General features: G+C 43.4%; 1 protein-coding gene across 1 annotated transcript; it reads left to right on the forward strand.

Moving 5' to 3' along the window:
- Nucleotides 1-20,842, forward strand: LOC309530127 (interleukin-1 receptor type 2-like). The gene is made up of 9 exons (XM_082218760.1): nt 1-137; nt 2,807-2,934; nt 3,036-3,294; nt 8,373-8,547; nt 10,943-11,117; nt 12,670-12,735; nt 17,244-17,379; nt 19,339-19,484; nt 20,477-20,842. The coding sequence occupies exons 1-9, from the start codon at nt 124-126 to the stop codon at nt 20,602-20,604; spliced, it is 1,227 nt and encodes a 408-aa protein (XP_082074886.1). The 5' UTR covers nt 1-123; the 3' UTR covers nt 20,605-20,842.
- The last annotated feature ends 2,958 nt before the right edge of the window (nt 20,843-23,800 follow it).

Consider the following 23,800-nt stretch of genomic DNA (forward strand, 5'->3'; position numbering starts at 1 on the left):
GGTAACTTGGGAAAGTTTTCGTAAGTTTTTCTGATATATATAGATATATATAAGTCCATCTGCTGAGACTCTTCCATTAAGATAAAGTACTTTACAGCTCTTTGAAAAGTTCCAAGACAAAAGATGGAGAGATCTGGGTAAGTGTGAAATGCTTCTTTGTGGAGATAGCAGAGTAAAAAAAACATGGACAGTTTGATTGTTTGTTCAAAAGTAGGGGCGGGGGAGCTAATGGGACCAAGCATATAAGTGCTGATGGTTCTCGCAACTGTTTATTGACTATAATATGTATGCAGAGGTCTTCACAGAACTATATTTGCTGAAGTAAAACTCTGTAGATTCCATATGACTAAAAATTGAAACCTTTTGTCAAGGAATGAAAGACTTCCATGAGGTTTTGGTTTTGTTTTCATGCATGAAGGGCATGAAATATAGTCAACATTGGTCGGTTTACAGCATGGAGCAATGGGTGACCCTTTGTCTGTTCTGCTGGGAGGTAAATGGACAATGGCCACTCCAAAAACTCAGGACTAAAACCACCCACTGTGGGATTTTTTAGTGGGTGGTCCAGGGGCTCTTAGCCCTGGATCTGCTGTCCCTTCCTGCTTTTGCAACTTTGCTTATAGGACAGAAGTCAGTCTAAATTTGCATCCATGCATATAAACTGCTATATGTAGATGTGTGGCACATGGCTTTGTACTCCTAGTCTTCTAAGGACATAGAGTTCTGTTGGCCCCTTTCCACATTCTGTTGCCTATTCCCCCTTGACTTTATGCCAAAGGGGACTGATTTGCACCTCAGCATTTCCCTGTGCATGCTATCGTACACATGTACCTCTCTTTCCCACCAGAGAAAGATCCCCCTTTCCCTTGCCCAAAGCAACCATGTATCCACCACTCTCACTGGGAGCCAATGGACTTGGGTTCTAGCTGATGTCCCCAAGGATAGGAAAATCATCCTCACAATCTAGGGGCTAAGGTTGGCCAGTGGCTGGAGTTTCTGTCAGAAGAACTTTAGATGGTACAGAAAAAGCTTGGTCAGCTATATTCAGAAGGTTAAATTTTAGAGAAAGACAGTGTGCCTACTTCCCGTATTTTGATTTTGGCTTATATCCTGGTTTGGAGGACATGACTCACGTTTCAGATTGGAACCGGAAACATGAACTTGCACAAAATGTACTGAGTAATGTGTAGACCATGCATTTTCAGTGCTCAGATACCTAATAGTTGGTAACCATGAACTTAATTCAAACATCCTTCAGCAAGCTTCTTCCTGTGGAGTTTAGGAAACAGCAATAAGAAACCAGAATAATAAGCCAGAATAATAATTTTAAATTGCTGAAAGTTGAGTTCTAGCCAAAGTCATGCTTTCCTTTGTCTTTTCCCAAACATACTTTAAATACATAAATAATCTAAGGAAAGATTTGGGTTTGCTCACAATAGAACCATCTCTCTTTAGCAAATAGTATCCCTTCTAAAGTAAACTTTGGTTGCACTAAAAAGATTGTGTGATGATGACAAGCTTAAAATACAGTGTTTTGGAAGCCTTTCAGCAAGCAATACTAGAAACACCTGGCTTTAAGCCCCCTGAATTTAGGAGGTCACTGGACTTAAATATGAATATATGTTGTGCCCATGATTACTGGTATGTTTTGTGCTGGGGGGAGGGGAAGTTATGTGGTCTGTGTTGATGTCAGAGTGTGACTGTCGAAGTCACAACCTTGCGCTGTTACTATATTGCAGGCCTGTTTAGCAGTAGCTGCTTGGTAGCAGATTCTGAAAACTGAGAGAGATCATCACTTTTAGTATTTGTAGGTGTGGCTTGGATCACGTAAATTCATTTTGATTGGTCTGGAAAACAATAAGACTTTGGTTGGCTGATGGTTCTAGTCAGCAGAGAAGAGCAGTCAACTGTCAGTTGAGAGAAATAATGTGGAGTGGAGAAAGTTGAGGTGAAAATGGATGCCTGAGGTAATCCATATTAAGAACAACACATTAAGTTGTTCACCTCCAGTTGCACACAGCTCAGCTTCCGAGTGTTGAGACACTTCAGGGGGGCCAACACATTTATTTTGATTTGTTATGTTTACTTGTCAACTTACTACAAAAAGAAGCCTCAAAGTGATTTATATTTTTTTTAAAAAAAGCGTAGAATACTTTGGTCTTGGTTCATAGGTCATTGGAAGCTGTGGTGCCTTTGTGATATATGAGGGGTTTTTTTACGCACATATATAGAGGCTGAGCATCAGATGGTGTTCGTTGTCGTCCAAAATATCTGACAGGTACCAATTTGGTCACCCTGGTTTTAGAACATGCCTGGCAAACCTACCACAGGCAGCCGGAAACAGTGGTACTTCAGGATGGGACAGGAGGGTTCCATGAGTTCATCTATGCCATAATCCAGTCTGAAGTATTCCAGTCCAGTCCTAGACTATTTGCTCCCAAATTCAATAGACGAGAAGCAAAGTTACTCCAAGCACTTGTGATGGAGCAGTGCAGCATATGCACTTCATTGTCCACAACAGAGACACTGTTTTGTACTCTGGGCTTGAGTTGTAGTGGCCTGCTTGTTAAGAAGGTTGGCCGCCACTATGTAAAGTGAATCCAATCCATGTTTTCACCAGAGTCTGGAGCAATGCCAGTCCCAATTTTAAGCCCAGGAGCTCTAGAGACAAGGCTGTCAGGCAGTTGAAGAGATATTTCTGGTGGGCTTTTCTCATGCCTTAACAGTTTGTTCTAAAAAAAGTAGTTTAGTTACCATCTCGTTTAGAACACTTCTGTTGTTATGACACTCTTCTTCTCATTCACAGGTTCCAAGGTGTCATCCATCTTTCTCTTTCCTGTTTTCTACAGAATATGGTGCCCAGGCTCTTATGTATTTTCATTGCCAATACATTGGATACTTCTGCCTTCAGAATCCAGCATACGGGAAGTGCAGGTGAAAGCAGTAACCATCAATGGCCAAATCCTGGTTTAGAACATTCCAGTGTTTCTTTCTTCTTCTTTTTAATACAAAGCCATTCTTTTTTTTTTATGTAGATAATTGCCAAGATCGCACCGTGCATTTCAGGTCCACCTTTGTACTGGCAGGAGAACCAGTGGTCCTCAAATGCCCTCCTTTGAGATACAAACATATGGATGCTTTTGATCAGCCCTTGAATCTCACTTGGGGGAAAAATGGTTCAGCAACAATTATCCCTGCAGGATACAGAAAAACAAGAATACTCTTACAAGATCATGCTCTTTGGTTTTTGCCAGCTTCCAGTGAGGATTCTGGGGAATATATCTGCACTCGAAGGTAGGCATTCTAAGGCACAAGACTGTTAGCCTAGGCTACATAGGGTTAACCAGATAACATGCATATTCACGCATCACTGAAGACTTACTGGCAATGGATTTACAAGACAGATCTGGGGTACTGTGTATCAAGTGTTGGAAAAGGTAAGATACATCTAGAAGTAAGAGTTCTTTAGAGCAGAGACTGAATGCATTGGATTTTTTTTGCTGCAATGTATCTGAGGCCAGGGACACGGTGGCGCTGTGGGTAAAACCTCAGCGCCTAGGACTTGCCGATCGTATGGTCGGCGGTTCGAATCCCTGCGGCGGGGTGAACTCCTGTTGTTCGGTCCCAGCTCCTGCCCACCTAGCAGTTCGAAAGCACCCTTAAGTGCAAGTAGATAAATAGGTACCGCTTTATAGCGGGAAGGTAAACGGCGTTTCTGTGTGCTGCGCTGGTGCAGGCTCGCCAGAGCAGCTTCGTCACGCTGGCCACGTGACCTGGAAGTGTCTTCGGACAGCGCTGCCTCTTAAGTGAGATGGGCGCGCAACCCCAGAGTCGGTCACGACTGGCCCGTACGGGCAGGGGTACCTTATCTGAGGCCATCTTCATCCACATAACTTCAGTGTACCAAAGGTACCATATTGTACCCAATATGTGTGTGGCATGTGGCGTGCATACATGTCATATGTGCGACTCGCATCTTCAGGGAGAGGCCAAGCAGGCAACCCAACATGGAACAGCTTCCTCTCTCACGCTCAGGAGGAGCCACCCAGTGAACTGTGCTGTGCCAGGCCTCCTCCACTCCCTCAACATTAAGGGGACCTGATCCCCTGCCAGCAAATACTGAGGGGGCCAAAGACCCCTCTGTCCCTAGGAGTTGGGCACGCTTCAGTGTAACTATTCTTTCATTACTAAGAACAAGGCTCAGATCCTATAACTGAAGCTTGGTGTGACTGTCACGGGAATACCATCCCCTCCCAAAGTCACTGTTGCATTATAATAATGTTTAGCTGCACTGGATCATGTGGCTACTTTCAACTCAGGCATTATTGTTCCTGAGGGAAGTGCAGCCCTTGCAAGAGAAGGAACAACATGTTACATCCATCACAAATACAATGTGAAGCCTAGCCACAAGAGGGTATGGCTCCTCAGCTCTGGACATTATTATTATTATTATTATTATTATTATTATTATTATTATTATTATTATTATTAAATGGCGGTCACAGAATGTGGAAGTGACTTACGCTTCCTTTCTTTGGCATCCTTGTTTCATGTGTGGAGTGAGGAGTCATGTTTCTCCCGCAAGGAGATGTCTTGAACTCTTTGTATGTCTGGCACTACAAGGGATGCGGGTGGCGCTGTGGTCTAAACCAGTGAGCCTCTTGGGCTTGCGGCCAAAATGTTGGCGGTTCGAATCCCTGCAATGGAGCGAGCGCCTGTTGCTCTGTCCCAGCTCCTGCCAGCCTAGCAGTTTGAAAGCACACCAGTGCGAGTAGATAAATAGGTACTGCTGTGGTGGGAAGGTAAACGGTGTTTCTGTGCGCTCTGGCACTCGTCACAGTGTCCCGTTGCACCAGAAGCAGTTCAGTCATGCTGGCCACATGACCCAGAAAACTGTGGACAAACACCAACTCCCTCAGCCAGAAAGCGAGATGAGCACTGCAACCCCACAGTCATCTTTGACTGGGGCCCTTTACATATTTTTTACCTTTATATATGCATGTGGCACTTTGCAGGTGGTATGGAAAGAGGAAGGGCAAAGCACTCACTGAAATGCAACTAGTTGAGGGGAAGAGCTTGGGGCATCTGTATCTTTTGCAAGGAGAGGGGCATGAAATGAGCTTTGAAGACCCTGCAATGTTTTGATGATTATTAACATTATCACTCTAGAAAGCACCATGCATACTTATTAATGGTTACAATTGTGGTTATTAATGGTCACATTAAGTGCTGCTTTGTTTTTAGTGTGGGCTAATGAATAGTCCGGGACGCAGGTGACGCTGTGAGTGAAACCACAGAGCCTAGGACTTGCCAATCAGAAGGTCGGCAGTTCAAATCCCTGCGACGGGGTGAGCTCCTGTTGCTTGGTCCCTGCTCCTGCCAACCTAGCAGTTCAAAAGCATGTCAAAGCAGTGGCGTAGCGTGGGGGGTGCAGGGGGGCCCGGCCGCACCGGGCGCAACATCTGGCGGTTAGGGTTAGGGGGCGCAAATCCACGGGTTAGGGGGCGCAAATTACTTACCTTGCCCCGGGTGCTGACAACCCACGCTACGCTACTGTGTCAAAGTGCAAGTAGATAAATAGGTACTGCTCTGGCAGGAAGGTAAACAGCGTTTCCGTGCACTGCTCTGGTTCGCCAGAAGCGGCTTAGTCATGCTGGCCACATGACCAGGAAGCTGCACGCCGGCTCCTTTGGCCAATAAAGCGAGATGAGCGCTGCAACCCCAGAGTCGGCCACGACTGGACTTAATGGTCAGGGGTCCCTTTACCTTTATCTAATTAACAGTCCACGATATGGGGTTGGAAAAGAGAAGCTTCCTTCTGGGCTTGATGAATGCAAGTAGCCAGGCAGAAGCCTTGCGGCAGCCTAACGTACACTTTCCATCTTTATGGGCAAGAATGGGTGTGATTTTTATTGAAAATGGCTCAAGGAAAGGGAAGGTCAAGAAACCTCCCCACCACGACATCAATTTTCCTCCTCAAGTTATAGCCTCAGTGTCTGCATTTTGTTAAAAAGCGGAAGAAAAGAAGTAATTAAAAAATCAGTTCATGGGCGATAGGCATCAGTAGCTGGCAGGGTTTGGCCTTAAACTGTCCGTGATGTCTGTTCAGGGCATGCGTTTAGAATAGGGAGCCTGTCTAGAGTGCAGAAAGTGGTGCCTTACACAACTGGTCTCTTGTGGTCCCACCTGTTGCCACCTATTTGAACATCTGGATTTGTGTACAGTGCTACCTCTGGTTACGTACTTAATTTGTTCCAGAGGTCTGTTCTTAACCTGAAACTGTTCTTAACTTGAAGCACCACTTTAGCTAATGGGGCCTCCCACTGCTCCCACCTGATTTCTGTTCTCATCCTGAAGCAAAGTTCTTAACCTGAAGCACTATTTATGGGTTAGTGGAGTCTGTAACCTGAAGCGTATGTAACCTGAGGTACCACTGTAATCTTTGTAGCAGTCAATGGCTAAAAGTGACATCCGCAAGTAATTTAGATCACATTTAGCCCTCCAGTAAGAAACGGAAGATGGAAGGGGATGGGCTTGTATTTTTTCAAATGTCTTAAATTGGTCATTGCTGATAAACAGAAAATATGTGTCCCCCCCCAAAAAAATAATCTCTGCTGAGAGTGATACTGACGCTGTTGAGCCTGATAGTGACGAAACAGCTCTTACACTACCTCTGTGCAATATTTTAGCAGTCTTGCACAGACAGAAAAGTGTCCCAAGGTAGAAAAACACAGATGTGCTCAGTGTGCTGTGGCGTTGCAAAGTACTTAATACCAGAAGTTACTCCACTGAGTGGAAAGAGACATGTGCAATGAAAAGTATGCAAGACTTCCAGTGTAAACCTCAGGGGGACTGGCATACGTGCAGAAAGAGGTCATTTATTTCAGAGGATATGTAAATGATTTTTTTGGGTGAAAAAGTCAGCAGCTGATGTCGTTTTCTTTCGTAATGTCATTTCCATTATAATGCCTCTATATTAATCCCACAAGCAAATTCATCTGGAAGATATTATGTCCGAATGAAAAATCCAAGTCAAACCTATGCAGTTCCTTGCCAAGTAATCAGAAGCAGAACAACACCTTTTTCAGAACAACATACACCTTTGGCAGAGGTTTTTGGCCTTTTTGAGTCCACAGATCACTTGACCAACTACATTCTTTCTGTGGCACCCCTGTGGGGCTCAGGAGCCCAGTTCTATCATCCCTTGCCTGCAGAGCTGGCAGTCCCTCACCCTTTTTTTTCCAAACACCCTCCCTTGTGGAGTGTTCCCTCAGCCTCCTCTCCTCTCCCCTCTCCTTGGGAGTCCCATGGGCAGCTGCTGCTGGTCTTTGAGCTGCCCTCCCTGCCCCAAAGAGAGCTGCCCTCCAGAGGCAACATTCACAGGTGGAGCTTATTGCCAGGGCTGCCGCAAGAAACAGCCTTTTAGAGGCAGAGATGCGAGAGGGCATCAGAATAGGGAGGGGAGGAAGGAAAGAGGGCCAGAGGCCAGAGTTGCCAGCAGCACCCCTGACTACCATTCAAGGCACCCTGGTTGAAAACCACTGCCATATGATATTATTGTTTGTGTGTTTGTCGAGTTAGACGTACAGGACATTCATCTGAGTAAAAAAAAAAAGGGGGGGGAGGGATGAAGCAGGTTCCTGCCTACAAAAATCCCTGTACAGTCTCAGATACAGACCTTGGCTTGTGCTTCTCCTCATGAGCAAGGAACTTTAAACAACAACAACAACAGTCTCCAGCAACTAAGGATCTCTTCTGTCTGTGAGTGTCTTCTTGCTCAGTCCTGGTTCCACTAACTTGTTACTGTAATGGCTTATTGTTAGTTGTCTCTCAGGTTAGAGAAACATCACAAGACAGACCTCTCCCCCACCCGCTCTTTCCTCAAGGCTTGCGGTGCTTTGTCCTTCCTTCCCAAATATTTTTCTCCATTTATAGCGGCTGCTGCACAAGCTCAGGGAGACTTCCCGACTGACAGCTACTCGGCTTAGAAGACAGAACTGTCGGCTGAGGCTCACAGAGCCTCTAGACCAGGGGTCGGCAGCCTAAGGCCCATGGTCATTTAACCAGCCCACAAGCCATATTGTCATATTGGCCCTTGTGTTCAGTGTGCTCTGAAATCAGCAGGGGGTGTGTAGTTCAGGTCCCTCAGCCAGAGTATTTTGTATTGTCTGAAGAATCAAGTTGCCAACCAATGATGCTTTTTCAGAGGGCGGTGATTTTAGTGTCCTGTGTGTACTTAATTGTTCAAAATGGTTAAATCTGAATAATAAAAAGCAATGGTGGGTTATGGTGCAATGATAAATCTTCCCTTGTTGTGTATGAATGTCGTGTTTCTTCTCCTCTCCCCCTGCCCATTTGCCCTCCGCCTGCAGGAATTCTTCTTACTGTGCTGATGTGTCTGTTCATCTCACAGTTGTGGAGAAAAGCGCTGTTCGAAATATTTCCTATCTCCAGAAGGCTTTCACATTTAGTCCTGGAAAGGTTGTCTGTCCCGCCTTGGAGAGTTTTGTACAAAAGAATACAAACTACGAACTCAAATGGTACAAGGTATTATTATGGGTAATTTCTTCATGGCAGTTTGGGAATTTGAACTTGGACATCCAGTATCCAAACCCACAAGGGACTATCATCTGCACTGCACTCAGAACGAAAGGCAGAATAATATAAGACGTTGACAGCATGGTAGAAATTGCACAGGGTCCTATGCAGGGCTATGACATGCCTAAGCCCATTCATTTGAATTGGCATCTTAGTTGAATTGCGGCCAACTCTGCTAAGGCCAGGAATGGGGCTGCAATGGTCCTCCAGGTGTTGCTAGATTTCCACCATCTGCAGCTGGCATGACCAGGGGTCCAGGATTATGGGAGCTGTAGTTCAACCACATCTCAAGGGACATAAATTACGTACCTATCCTTAGCCTAGGATCAGATTAATCAGCTGTAGCTTTGAAAAAGGACCTTAGATTATGGTGGCCTGAAGATGTGTTCTTGAGTTAAAGCTTTGATACAATAGCCTGAAAGTTTCATTAGGTTGCTTTGTTTGTAGAATATTTGCATTTAAGATGACAAGCTGTTTTCACAAAGAAGAGGTCCATCATGAGCTTTTTTTTTTTAAAAAACCCCCAAATGTTCTTTATGTTCAGAGGCAGCTAGCCTAAGGTTACCAGATGTCCCTGTTTCCCGGGGACAGTTCCCGGATTTACAAATCAGTCCCCATACAAAATCCTATCATTCCTGCTGAAGTTGAAAAGTGTCCCTGGATTCATTGAGAAAAATCTGGCAACCTTAGCATACCCCTGAACATCAGATACTGATGCCAATTTGTTTGTTGCCATTGTGCCTTGGTTATGTCCAGAAGCATGTTAGACTCGGAATGCTAGACTAGATACAACATTAGTTCTGCTCCAAGAGAACCATGCTAAGTTGAGTCCAAAGCCTGAGGCTATTTTATTTTTTTGGAACTGCACAGCACTTAATTTAGTTTGCTAAAACTAATTTCCTCCTTTTCTCTTGGTTAAAGCCATCCACTCCGTCCAAATTCTAAACAAACCATTTTCCACGTGTAAATTTTATTGAATATGAAGGTGCATGGTGCACATTTAATTTTGACACTAATGACTTGGTAACTAGAGGGCAGTAGTTCTGAAATCCTGCAGAGCCCTGCTAAATTTACCTGTAGTTTATAGCCCTTTCACAAGAAACCAGGTCTGTCAGCAACTGACTAGACCATGAGTTTTTATTTAGTGATAATAGTGTCTGGCCAATAATGGAAAGTGAAGCCCAGGATCACAATATCCTTTTACAAAGTTATTCTGGAATCGTGCCAAGTTAATTTTGTGATGGAGAACCATTTTGATCAGGTTTGCCTGAGGAATTTGATCATTGCTCATTCTGATATGAACTGACCTAATCTGCAATTCCTGGACTGACTAATGTGTGGATCAGAACACGCCCGTCAGATCTCACACTTCTCCAGATGCTGTTGACATAATTTTCGGTTCAATATAAATGATCAGAACATGTTTAAAGATACATATCTGGAGAGAAAACAAAATGCACGTTTTAAGAGAAAGTGCAGTTAATTCTTAAGCACCCAAATGTTGATTTTTGTTCAGATTTTTAATAACTAACTAAATAAAACATTAGTGCACATATGGGATGGAAAAGTTTTTTGGGTGAACACATGTGAAAGTGATATGGACCAGAAACGGAGGCTTGTCCTCATTTAATCTATCTTTGGTTGATCAATACAATATGGAATTTTCCACTTACGCTGCCACTACAACAGTTAGTCATTATTGTGTAACCATGTGGCTTATTGCAAGACTTTAACAAAGAGCGCTCTCCTTTCCTGGCACCACACGGAAACTGAAGAGAGTCAAAGCGTAAACCAAATAGTCACACTTGCAAACCCTGCTTAGTTAAGGAAGCCAGCTTCATAATCCATGGTTTGTTTGTTTTTTAAGTTGGCCTGTTTTAAAACTGGTCAGAGCTTGTTTTAAACCACTGCCCTTGCTTTGAATGTAATAAACCAGGATTCGTGGAAAATGAAAATAACTCTTATTCCGACCCTGTGGGGAGAGAAGGAGGGGGAAAGGTGTGAGTCTGGTGTTTACTGCAAGATCCTCTGTACTCATGTACACAGTAATAAACAGTGGCATTTAAGCTTATGTGGACATTGTGTATAAAAAGCTTATTTGAGGCACTTTTCTGCTTTGGAATCTGTCAGGAATCAGACCCCTGCCGCAAAGTCTTTCCAGTGTTTCATGGCCTTTCCAAAATGCCATCATTGCTGCATCAGTGGATGTTAAACTAGCTCAGTGACATTAAGAATTGACTGGAAAAAAATCACCTTAAGATTTCTTGGCACTGAAGCATTGTATTTCGCTACTAAATGTTCAGCTGCCCATTTTATTTGTGTACTTTTATTTTTTTGTTTCTAGGACTCAATACCTTTGGACATTGACAATAAAAAATTTGCTGTTTTGAAGGGCACAAATTATCTCATCATAAACTCTGTGTCCTTGGATGATTCAGGCTACTATACTTGCCAGCTGACCTTTCAGCACGAAGCTGGACAATATAACATCACCAGGACCATTCAGTTAGAAACACTTGGTAATGTCTACTCTTGAACTACTAAAGTATGCAATGACGAGCAGGACTGTACATACAGATGATCCACTTTTCTTTGCTTAAAAAATACAAATTTGGTATGAAGTAAACTTTATATTTTCCACATGGATCAATTATACAAATGTGCATATTGTTGAAATATGTGTCACAAGGAGTCATTGCTCAGAACACAAGATATGCAAATGAAAGGTTAATTTGTGGCAGGAAAAGACTGCAAACCTGGAGAGCCATTGCCAGCCAGTTTAGACCAGAGGTGGAGAACTTACGCCCCATGGACCAGATGCGAGCCATGGGGCCTCCCCATCTAGCCCCTTACCGCTCCACAGGGAGTTATTGAGACTTGAAAACAGTTCTCTGTTGTCACCAAAAGAAGGCTACAGTGGTACCTCGGGTTAAGAACTTAATTTGTTCTGGAGGTCTGTTCTTAACCTGAGGTACCACTTTAGCTAATGGGGCCTCCCACTGCCGCCGCACGATTTCTGTTCTCGCCCTGAAGCAAAGTTCTTAACCCAAGGTAATATTTCTGGGTTAGCGGAGTCTGTAACCTGAAGTGTCTGTAACCTGAGGTACCACTGTATTTTTGAGTCTCCTGTGTGGGGCTGAATTTTCTTGTATGGGGTCACCAATGGGAAGGAAACGGGTAACCCTCTTCTCCCCATCTATCGTCACAGCCCCAAACACTCTTCTGTTGAGGTCAAAAGAATGTCTCCCTCGGGGTCAGAAAAGTTGCCCAACTGCAGATGCACGGAATATGCACGTCCTGACTCTAAACAGCTTTCCTGGGATGTATTTTGGCAGCGATTTCTTTCGCATCATTGCAACTGCCAATTGCTAAAGCCCCGAGCTTATCCAGCACAACATTCCAGCTATTTGCTTCCGATAAGAGCTTGAAATAGTTTCAGAAGAGAACTAAGATCGCTGGCTAGTGGCCAGTGGAAGTGTGAGGAATTCGCAGCCTTTGTGGGAGGTAGAATGCTTGTGGCTTAAATGCCTCCGCTTGCAAAACCAAGTAATTTATGCCAAAAGAGAGCCCTGGGAGGTGATTTCCATTAGCTTGGGGAATGCAATATTTAACTAATAGTGGGAAAGGGTAGACAAATACACCTATCTCACTTTCCCCTTTTTATTTTTAAATTTGTACAGGTTTCTTTGTCTGCTGCTCTGTTAAATAAATATAGAAATATATGTTAATTTACCTGTTAGTCAGGCTGACCAGCAGGGGGTGGTAGTGTGCTTAATGTGTTTTCAGATCAATGTAAGAACTGCACATTCTTCCCCCATTTCAATTTATTTTAAACAAGCTGAGAACCTCTGAAAATTTCACAGAGCAAAGAGAGAGGAAAGAGAGAGAGAGACAAGATCTCTGAATGCACTGGAATTCTGGTCGATGTTCATTCTGGTGATAACAATTACATTTCAGCCGTGCCTTATTCTTTTGAGAGAGGTTATTTCTTTATCCTGGTAAATAAGCTATTGCTGTATCAGAAAAGTGGATGTAATTCTCTGCAACATCTTTTCTCTGAACTCTCACTAGGCCAAAAGAAGAGAAGCCGACCTGTGATTGTCTACCCAAATGAAAAGGTTACATTAGCAGGTCTCGGTAAGACCAACAATTTAGTCAAGTAGCTTCTGAAAACAAAGTACCATTATGTTGCAAAATAAGAATTATAACTCAGTTTTAAATTTCTTACCAGTGGGTTTTAGCACTACAGTAGTTCCAACCATAATAACAGCTAATGGTGGCTTTACTGACTTTGCTATAATTGTGGCAGAACTAATGGTGTCTGTTGCATCCTGAGGAGTATCCACAATTCAGCCTTTTGCGAACAGGGCCAAACCAAACTTACACATATTGTGTCATGTCATGATTCTCCCCCCTGCCCCCCCTTGTTCCTTCATGTCTTCAAAACTGAGGAAAGGAGTGGAGGAGCTGAAGCTTTTCCTTGCCAGTTATTTGGGCAGAAACCAGGCTGGTGTGATTTTGATTGAACAAACAGCTGGCCGGACATGGTGACCACTCAACCACCTGCGGCTTCCATGTATTTTAAAACAAATGGAACAAGTACAACTTGAATACAGGAAAATAGGTTTTTGGCTCTAATTCTCCTTATCTAGGGATTTTTCGAAACTGATGTTCTGTCTAGGGGTGGTGTGGGGGTCTAGGTGTTAGAGGTCTTGGCAGATTACCCTCATCAAACTACAATTCCCAAGACATTTTGTTGCTTGCACTTGCTTTCTTCTTTGGACAACACTTTAAAAAGTCTTGGCACTTTGTTCCTCTACCATGGTGTCAAAGATATGGTCCATATCGTTGTGAGAACCTATGCACGACACTTGAAGTAGAAAAAAAAGATGACATAGGTGTAGTGCAGAAAAGAGCGTTCTGTATGTTTGGGGAAAAGTCATCAATATGGAACACTTATTTCTTCTGTTTAATAGATACAGTGGTGCCCCGCAAGAAGAATGCCTCGCAATACAAAAAACTCGCTAGACGAAAGTTTTTTCCGTTCGCGATTTGCCTCGCAAGACGAATTTCCCCTATGGGCTTGCTTCGCAAGACGAAAACGTCTCGCGACTTTTTTTCTTTGACTAAAAACAAAGACATGTTTTGTTTATAAAGTTAATTTATTTTCCCTTAAATTTTTGAACTGCTCTTTACAGTATGTGTGACTTTAAAGAGCAGTTAATAAACTGTTGTTGTACCAAATTTGGCTTTGTTTGGACTTTTTTTGACCATAGGAACGCATTAATTGATTTTCAATGCATTCCTATGGGATTTCGTGCTTCGCAAGATGAAAAATCCGCTAGACGACAAAAATTGCGGAACGAATTAATTTCGTCTTGTGGGGCACCACTGTATTCTTGAAATGTAGGAATGTGTGTGCTCTTTGGATAAACCAATTTTGTGAAAGAAATGGAAAAGCCACCCCCCATTATTAACCTAAAGGTTTTCACCAGACCTCCTACCAAAATCTTTTTATTTTTATTAAACTTCTATATTGCCCTTCATTTGAGGATCACAGGGTGGTTTACAATACTACAACACCGAAATGTATCCTGGAGTAACAAAAGAAAACAATACTGTCTGCCTCCTCCCCCCCCGGAGCAGTTTTAAAAGGCTATATATTGTTTAATTAGCCAAAGGTTTGGGAGAAGAGGAATATTTTTGCCTGGACCCTAAAGATATGTAATGAAGGCACCAGTCAAGGCTCCCTGGGGAGAGTCTTCCACAAGCAAGGGGCCACCTCAGAAAAGGCCGCTTCGGTCCTTGAAGTATTGCAGTCCTGAGCAGTTTAAGCCTTCATAGATCAAAAATGGCACTTTGAATCAGACCTGGAAACTAACTGGCAGCCAGTTCAGTCAGGCCAAGATTGACATTACAGTGGTACCTCTGGTTAAGAACTTAATTCATTCCAGAGGTCCATTCTTAACCTGAAACAGTTCTTAACCTGAGGTACCACTTTAGCTAATGGGGCCTCCTGCTGCTGCCATGCTGCTGCCACACGATTTCTGTTCTCATCCTGAGGTAAAGTTCTTAACCCGAGGTACTACTTCCAGGTTAGCGGAGTCTGTAACCTGAAGCGTTTGTAACCCGAGGTACCACTGTATATGCTCATACCATCTTGCCCTGGTAAGCAACTGCTGAATTCTGTACCAGCTGAAGTTTCTGAACCATCTTCAGAGGCAGCCCCATGTATATAACACATTGTGGCAACCTAGAGGTCAAAAGCTGGCTGGGATATGGAGCCCAGAAGATGATCTGAGATGTGTGCTTGTCTACAGGTCCTAAAAAGAATCGATGCAAGTTACAGGGACTCTGGGTAATTTGAACCAAGAACCTCATGGTCTGGAGCCTAGCCTAGTGAGCTACCATGGATTCTGTGTGAGCAAGTCTTCAAATGTAGAAGGAAATGAGGATGTCAACATGACCTCTGCAATCGATAGGCAGTAGGTTTCTAGGTTGGCCTCTATTGTCGCTAAATCTAGGCTGTTTTTTCATCTTTTTTAAAAATAATTTGTATTAATTTTAAACAAATTGTATCACCAGCCAGACAATTTTACAACAACATGTGTAATTTTATTGCATCTTGGTAATCATTCGGACAAGTATGTATTAAAGGGTTCACTGTGTTCTCAAGTCTAACTTGGCATATTTGCAAAAAAAAAAAAAGCGTTGAGGAAGTGATCGGTATTGCTAAATATTTGCACGAGTTTGAAAGTGATTTCCTTTCAAACAAAGCACATATTTTTATTGTGCCTTCATGGGAGAAGGATATTTTGTACCTAATGCCCTGTGAAGACAGGGCCATCTCCGGCTGATACCGTGCTTTTGAATGAGATCCAGCAAATGTCATTAAAAAAAACCAAAAACTTCTCTGCAGCAATAAAATATTCCATGTGCAAACAAGTACAGTGACTCATGCTATTCTAGGCTATTGGAATGTTTGCCTTAGTCAAGGAGGATGTGGTTAAGCCGCACGTTGCTGGCTAGCATAAATAGAAAGGGTCATCAGCTAAACAAGCTTGACTCTTATTGCTTTAATTCTGTAAGAAACTGTTCAGACTCTGCTCAAAAACTCACTTGCCACCAGCATCTCTTCCAACTCCTCTTTTTGGGATGTTGACTAAATAAGTGTTTTTATTTTGAGGCTTCAGGCATCTCTGGGAAATGTTGCTTCTGTGGGCTCTTGCTGCTCATCCAGGGGATGCCTGAGGTATTTCACTCAGCCAGGACAATTATCTGTCACTTTTGCCTTGAGATTGTTGGGGTTGGCTGCATTTTACTGATCCTATTAGATTCTTGTTAGGTAAAGGTAAAGGAGCGGTACCTATTTATCTACTTGAACTTTGACATGCTTTTGAACTGCTAGGTTGGCAGGAGCAGGGACTGAGCAACGGGAGCTCACCCCGTTGCGGGGATTCGAACCGCCAACCTTCTGATCGGCATGTCCTAGGCTCTGTGGCTTAACCCACAGCGCCACCCGCGTCCCTAGATTCTTGTTAGCTGGTGATAAAAGCTCTGAAGTGTGGCAGTTGTTTATTGCAATGCTCTAGAGCTGATCCACCTATTTCTTGGTTCCCCTACTAGGCTGGATGATTGGTCAAAAAAGGCTTGGTCAAATGTTGCCAAATAATACTCAAGTATTTTTAAAGCATTCTTTTTATTAGGACATTCAGTGCTATTTTTCTAGAAAAAAGAGGTGCTGGAACTCACCATGACTGCCTCCTTTGTTCTCTTATAATGGTGATACATTTCTTTTGTTGCGACCAACCCTGAATTGCTTGGTGATGAAAAGTGGGATATAAATCTTACAAATATATGAAAATTGTAAGCTGCTGTCTATACTGTGGCATTCCTGGCACCATGCAGTGTTTAACAACAATATTTGACTGGTGTATGCCAAGCGCTGAACTGGATGCCCAATATTTGCATTGGAAGTGGGCCAAAAACCAAGACATTTGCAACACTTTAAGTGTCCACAGGTAATCAGACTCCAGAAGAAGTGGTGTGAGAATTGTATTTTCTTCTTCCACCTGTTTTACTAAAAACATTTACCTTTATTTACATGATGAATCTCCTGCCAACCTAGCAGTTTGAAAGCACGTCAAAGTGCAAGTAGATAAATAGGTACCACTTTGGCGGGAAGGTAAACGGCATTTCTGTGCGCTGCTCTGGTTTGCCAGAAGTGGCTTAGTCATGCTGGCCACATGACCCAGAAGCTGTACACCAGCTCCCTCAGCCAATAAAGCGAGATGAGCACCGCAACCCCAGAGTTGGTCATGACTGGATCTAATTTTCAGGGGTCCCTTTAGCTTTACGTGATGAATGATGGCTAATTGCTTCTCCGGGTAGACTTCTTGGTTTATTGAGTTCAGTTTCTAACACACCTTTCCCAAGGAGTCTGATTTGGTAACAATTAAAACAAAGGGCATGCAATAAAAACAAAAATACACCTACTTAATCCTGGCCGTTGAATGTCAGCTGAAATAAGAATGTATTGAGCTCTTCAGAAGACTTAAGAATTAAGGAGTGGTGATTTCCATTATTGCTCAACATAGTACTCAACATTTGTTTGTTCTTGCTTCCATGTTTCCTTTTAAAACTAGGTTCTCGACTGACAATGATATGCAAAGTGCTTACTGGAGAAAGCAGCCATTTTTATACTGAGGTTTGGTGGCTAGCCAACAAGACTTACATTGGTAGGCTTTATCAAAAGGGCAGAGTTACAGAAGGAGAACGTCAGTAAGTATTATTACGCTCACCCCAATCTCTGAGCAGTAAGAGGTGCCAAAACATACCTTAGGTTTAGTTTCTTTAAAATGGAGGTCACTTGAGACAGCAGTATCTTTGGGATATGTGGTTCTATTTACACACACACACACATATATATACACAAGATGGTGACAGCAGCCACAAAATTAAAAGACGCCTGCTTCTTGGGAGAAAAGCAATGACAAACCTAGACAGCTTCTTAAAAAGTAGAGAATCACCTTGCCAACAAAGGTCCGTATAGTAAAAGCTATGGTTTTCCCAGTAGTGATGTATGGAAGTGAGAGCTGGACCATAAAGAAGGCTGATCGCCAAAGAATTGAAGCTTTTGAATTATGGTGCTGGAGGAGACTCCTGAGAGTCCCATGGACTGCAAGAAGATCAAACCTATCCATTCTGAAGGAAATCAGCCCTGAGTGCTCACTGGAAGGACAGATCGTGAAGCTGAGGCTCCAATACTTTGGCCACCTCCCTGGAAAAGACCCTGATGTTGGGAAAGATGGAGGGCACAAGGAGAAGGGGACGACAGAGGACGAGATGGCTGGACAGTGTTCTCGAAGCTACCAGCATGAATTTGACCAAACTGCGGGAGGCAGTGGAAGACAGGAGTGCCTGGCGTGCTCTAGTCCATGGGGTCACGAAGAGTCGGACACGACTAAACGACTAAACAACAACACACAAGATGAAAAGGCTCACAGCATTAACAGATCTTGGTCCTCTGTTAGGTTTCTAACTTTGGATTCAGCAATGAGAAGGAAGCATCTCCGTGTCTCCTCCCATCCCAATTCAAGATGAGGCTGACCATTTTTGTATAGTTCTCTTACACTTCACTTTGGCATCACCTCCAGCTAGCCACCTAACCGTAACATCATCTAGCTTACCAGCTTCTCCACAAGACTATCACGGGGGACTTTGTCGAAAGCCTTACTGAAATGAAGATGTGCTACATCCCCAGCATTCCCCTGATCCACCAAGTTTGAAACTCTATCAAAAAAAAGAAATACGATCAGTCCGGCATAATTTGCTTTTGAGAAACCCATGCTGGCTCTTTGTAATCGCAACATCCTTTTCTAAGTGCTCACAGACGGACTGCTTAATTATCTGTTCCAGAACCATTCCTGGTATCGATGTCAAGCTCCTTTTTAATGCCTCCAGTCCATGGGGACTTCATCTGTTTGCCAAGAATTTTCGACGATTATAGACAGAGGCTCTGAGACTGTATCTGCGAGTTCTTTTAGTACTCTTGGATGAAGTTCACCAGGCCCTGCAAATCTTAATTTATTTATAGTAGCTATGAGGTCCCTAATACCTGTTTCCCTATCTTGGGCTGCAGCTTCCTTTCTACATCATTTATTATATTTTCACCTTTAAACCGCATTCCAATAAGATTCAGTCACCATCGTATACTGTGTGGCTGAATGAGAATATGAATCTGCCTTGTCCTGGTTTTAGTCTGAAAGTGCTTCCAGACAGGTGGTTATTATGGGATTGGTGCTCCTCCTGCATGCAAGTTTTCTGCAGGGTCCATATGATGTTGTCGGCATCAAAATGGCAGCCCATATTTCCTCCCATTGAATCTGGATTTCTTTTCCTTCCTGGGGGAAATCCCAAAAGTTTGAGCATGCCAACACCCTGGTTGCAGTCTGGAAGCCCCCTGACACACTAACAACTGCATTACAATGGTTCACTACTGAGATCCTGTCAAACCCACTTTTCTTACTATTTTGAATACAAAATATTCAAAACCAGGGTGTTGCAGTGAAATGAACGTATTCCCATGTGCTATAAAATGTTGTGCCCATAGTTATGCACCTCGTTACCCACCCACCACACAATGCTAGACTAAAAAAATAATAATCAAATTACAGTGATCTTGAAATGCTATCAATTAAAAAAAAGGTGATCCTATAAATTACTGTTTCCTTGTTTTAGGGAACTTGTAGAAAATGATGAAAATTACATTGAGGTCCCCTTAATTTTTGACCCTGTGAAAGAAGCTGATTTCAATACAGACTTCACATGCGTTGCCCATAATAGTCTCGGGCATGAAATACGTGCAGCACAAGTAAAGCAACAAGGTATGTGTCTGTGTACGAATACTATTCTTGCCCTACTTGTTAATGTATGGTTCAGCTCTGCAAGATCTTTACCAGGGTTGAGAACCTGATTGCGCATCATGGCTGTGTTGGTAACTGCAAAGAGAATATCTAATTCTTCCAACTCAAGATAGGGCTAGGGTTAACCCCTTGTTTGAAAGCCTGGGGGGTGCTATCAGTCAGTGTAGACAGCATTTGGCTACATGGAACAATTCTCAACAGTATAAGGGTGTTTGTTGGGCTAAGAGAGAGTGGTTCCACGAGGTACAGTGGTACCTTGGGTTACAAATGGCTCGAGTTACAAACTCCACTAACCCGGAAGTAGTACCTCGGGTTGCGAACTTTGCCCCATTAGCAAAAGTGCACCTCAGGTTAAGAGCAGTTTCGGGTTAAGAACGGACCTCCGGAACGAATTAAGTTTGTAACCCGAGGTACCACTGTATTATGAAAGAGGGATCAAGGAACTCCCTATCCACTTTCTTCAAATATGGCTGGCCTCTCTTGGAAATGGGATATTGGGCAAGATTATACAGTATTGGCCCGAATACAAGCCACACCCAAATATAAGCCACACCTTTAAAATTGCAGGGGGGAAGAAAAAATACCTGAATATAAGCCGCTCCCTTCCTCACTGCTCCTGGCTGCATACTGGGGGTGGGGCGGTGGGGCAGCCGCACTGTGTTGCTGGCAGCCTTTCCTCTTCCTCGCTCTCTCCTTTCGGAATTGGGGGGGGGGAGAAGTGAGGCTTATATTCAGGCCAATACGGTAGTTCCCCAGATCGAGCAGAGCTGCTCTTCTTTTATGCTGTTAAACATTTTAACTTAGTTTCCTCCATTTTTCTTCCTCAAATGTCATACGACCTTTCTGGGAATTCAATACTCTGTTTGAAATATGTGGGCTTTATGAAATAACACCCCTCCTTTTTTATTTAGGCTGCGCAAAGTTTGACACCAACTTTTATTTTATTTTTATAGAACACGATACGTCTTGGTACTTGGCACTCATTCCTGTGGCTCTCGTTGTCGCGATTGCGGGAGGAGTGTGCCTGCATAAATGTTGGAAGAGAAGATCAGCAAGGGGATATATTGCAACCAAATCCTAAAGGACAAAATGTTCTTCTTTTAGCATGAAAACAAGTCAACCGCTCAGTAATCTGCTTCAATATATCAAGAAACCTTTTGGATGAAAACAAAAATCACCCAAGACATTTTGCTGGCAGAGGCAGAAAAGCCTGATGTAATTTCCCATGGTGGTAAAAATATATATTAATGAAATAAATTGTAAATTGTTGCCAGTTAATTTACCTCTCAAATTTGCTGCTTGAGGCTCCTCACACTAGTCAGAAATAAGGCTGGTCCTTTCAGAAGCAGAAGGTGTGTCAGAAGGGCCATAGCTCATCTTGTTGTTGTTTGTTGTTTAGCCGTTTAGTCGTGTCCAACTCTTCGTGACCCCATGGACCAGAGCACGCCAGGCACTCCTGTCTTCCACTGCCTCCCGCAGTTTGGTCAGACTCATGTTCGTAGCTTCGAGAACACTGTCCAACCTCTCGTCCTCTGTCGTCCCCTTCTCCTTCTGCCCTCCATCTTTCCCAACATCAGGGTCTTTTCCAGGGAGTCTTCTCTTCTCATGAGGGGGCCAAAGTATTGGAGCCTCAGCTTCAGGATCTGTCCTTCCAGTGAGCACTCAGGGCTGATTTCCTTCAGAATGGATACGTTTGATCTTCTTGCAGTCCATGGGACTCTCAGGAGTCTCCTCCAGCACCATAATTCAAAAGCATCAATTCTTCGGCGATCAGCCTTCTTTATGGTCCAGCTCTCACTTGGGAGAAAAACAATGACATACCTAGACAGCATCTTAAAAAGCAGAGACATCACCTTGCCAACAAAGGTCCGTATAGTTAAAGCTATGGTTTTCCCAGTAGTGACGTATGGAAGTGAGAGTTGGAAGGGGCTAGGGAAGAGGAAATGGCAGGCAGAGGAAACGGGCCCACAAATCTCTTTGGCGCTTGAAATCATGTCGTCTACTCTAGACATTATTGGGGCTCACAGGTCAGGCACCATCATTAGTTGTCTGGGCCTTTAAATAGCTTTGGAGAAGATGGGACAGGACATATTCCTTACTTAATCCTATTTACTTTTATCTAATTCATTCGCTGAGTGAGGATCCTTTGGTAGCCAAAATGGCACTGTCCATATACAAGAGGCGGGTATCAGGAGGTTTGGGATTTGTAAAACTACAAAAAACTTGAGGGGGGAGGGACCAACGGGGGAGGCAAAGTATAAACAGCCCAATAAGGGCTGGGCATGCTCAGTGGGCAAGGAAGGCTGACTGACACTTGTGGGGAGGCGGTGTGGAATGATGCATTCTGTAAAAATGCATAGCTGCAGGGACCCTGAATAAGAGTACTCCACATTGCAGCATTTTCTGAATAGGAGTACTCCACTCTCAAATAGTAGTACTCAATACTACTCTCATTTCTTGAAAATATTAATGTGGAATGAATAAAAACACTTAGATCAGTAATAGAAAGAACTGTTTGTGCAATCCCCATTAGAATGTCCTCATAACTTTGAACTGTTTTTCCTATGCAATATTCCAAACTGCTTTGAATCTCCCCTCAGTTCTAAAAGCTGTTCAGCAGGCGGCGTTGGAAGGTGCTGTCTAAACCTGTCAAAAGCTCTCTTGAAATGAGTTTCTCAGATATTTGGATGCTGGCAAATGTGTCTAATGTGACTAGAATATAATGTATGGATCTGTCAGCGTCTTACCTGTGTATGCATTAAATAAAAAGGGCTTACGAACAGTCTGGGAGCCAAGATATTTTTTCCAGCTCTAGTAGTTCTAAGCTTTGGAAAGCTTTTGTTCTGAGACTAGCAGCTGCACCCTATGGGCAAAGATAAAATCTGTGTTGCAACGCTTTTGCTGAAAGAAAGAAGTCAGCCTTCCTTCTTTCAGTGCCAGGTGCTGATGTCATAGTAACCGCAAATTGGCTGGTTTTCCAAAAACCTCTCCATTTTTGTTCAGTGACCTCTGCCTGAGAGTTGCTTCATTTTCAAAGGATTCATTTAATGATTCTACATTAGTAGAAAAGAAGGCATATGTAACTATAATTACTTCCATAGGTGACTCTGTTTTTTGTTTTGCTTTTGTTCAAAGGTCGGTAGCTAGAGAATGAAAGGCAGCCGTCATGGTAGACGGGCTGTCTTTGGGGAAAATGGGAAGGGAAATGTCATATTATTACAGACCCAAGTTGATTTTCCAGAAACGACTTGGCTCGTCATTATCTTCTTTCCAGAAAATGATGTGATCAGCAATGTAACAATGCTTTCTGTCCCTTGTTGTAATCCCTGAAAGGATATTGCCTGTGTTGAGTTAACCACAATGTTTCCAAACAATAAATTCTGTATGTAATTATGATTTTGGAAGGTAAAAGATAAAACACAACACAACAAATGAAGGGGTCCAGTGGGTAACTCAGAAGTTTTGTTTTATCTTTCACAAAAAAGTTTTATGTCAGATGCCTTGTTAATAGTAGAGAGCAGCATTCAGAGGTTTTGAACTGCTATTCCCATCTGTCCTAGCCAACATGTGGTGGCTGAGGCTGATGGGAATTGTATTACTCAACAGTTGAGGGGCACCAAGCTGGGGAAGACTGGATGATGATGATGATGATGATGATGGTGTTGATGATTACCCTGTCCATCTGGCTGGGTTTCCCCAGCCACTCTGGGCGGCTTCGAACCCAATATTAAAAACATGATACAGCATTAAACATTAAAAACTTCCCTAAACAGGGCTGCCTTCAGATGTCTTCTAAAAGTCTGGTAGTTGTTGTTCTCTTTGACATCTGATGGGAGGGCGTTCCACAGGGCGGGCGCCACTACCGAAAAGGCCCTCTGCCTGGTTCCCTGTAGCTTTGCTTCTCGCAATGAGGGAACCGCCAGAAGGCCCTCGGCGCTGGACCTCAGCGTCCGGGCAGAACGATGGGGGTGGAGACGCTCCTTCAGGTATACTGGGCCGAGGCCGTTTAGGGTTTTAAAGGTCAGCACCAACACTTTGAATTGTGCTCGGAAACGTACTGGGAGCCAATGTAGGTCATTCAGGACTGGTGTTATATGGTCTTGCCGGCCACTCCCAGTCACCAGTCTAGCTGACGCATTCTGGATTAATTGCAGTTTCTGAGTCACCTTCAAAGGTAGCCCCATGTAGAGCTCTTTGCAGTAGTCCAAGCGGGAGATAACCAGAGCATGCACCACTCTGGCGAGATAGTCCGCGGGCAGGTAGGGTCTCAGCCTGCG

The sequence above is a fragment of the Podarcis vaucheri genome (assembly GCF_965113315.1).
Source record: "Podarcis vaucheri genome assembly, chromosome: 4".
Classification (NCBI taxonomy): Eukaryota; Metazoa; Chordata; class Lepidosauria; order Squamata; family Lacertidae; genus Podarcis; species Podarcis vaucheri.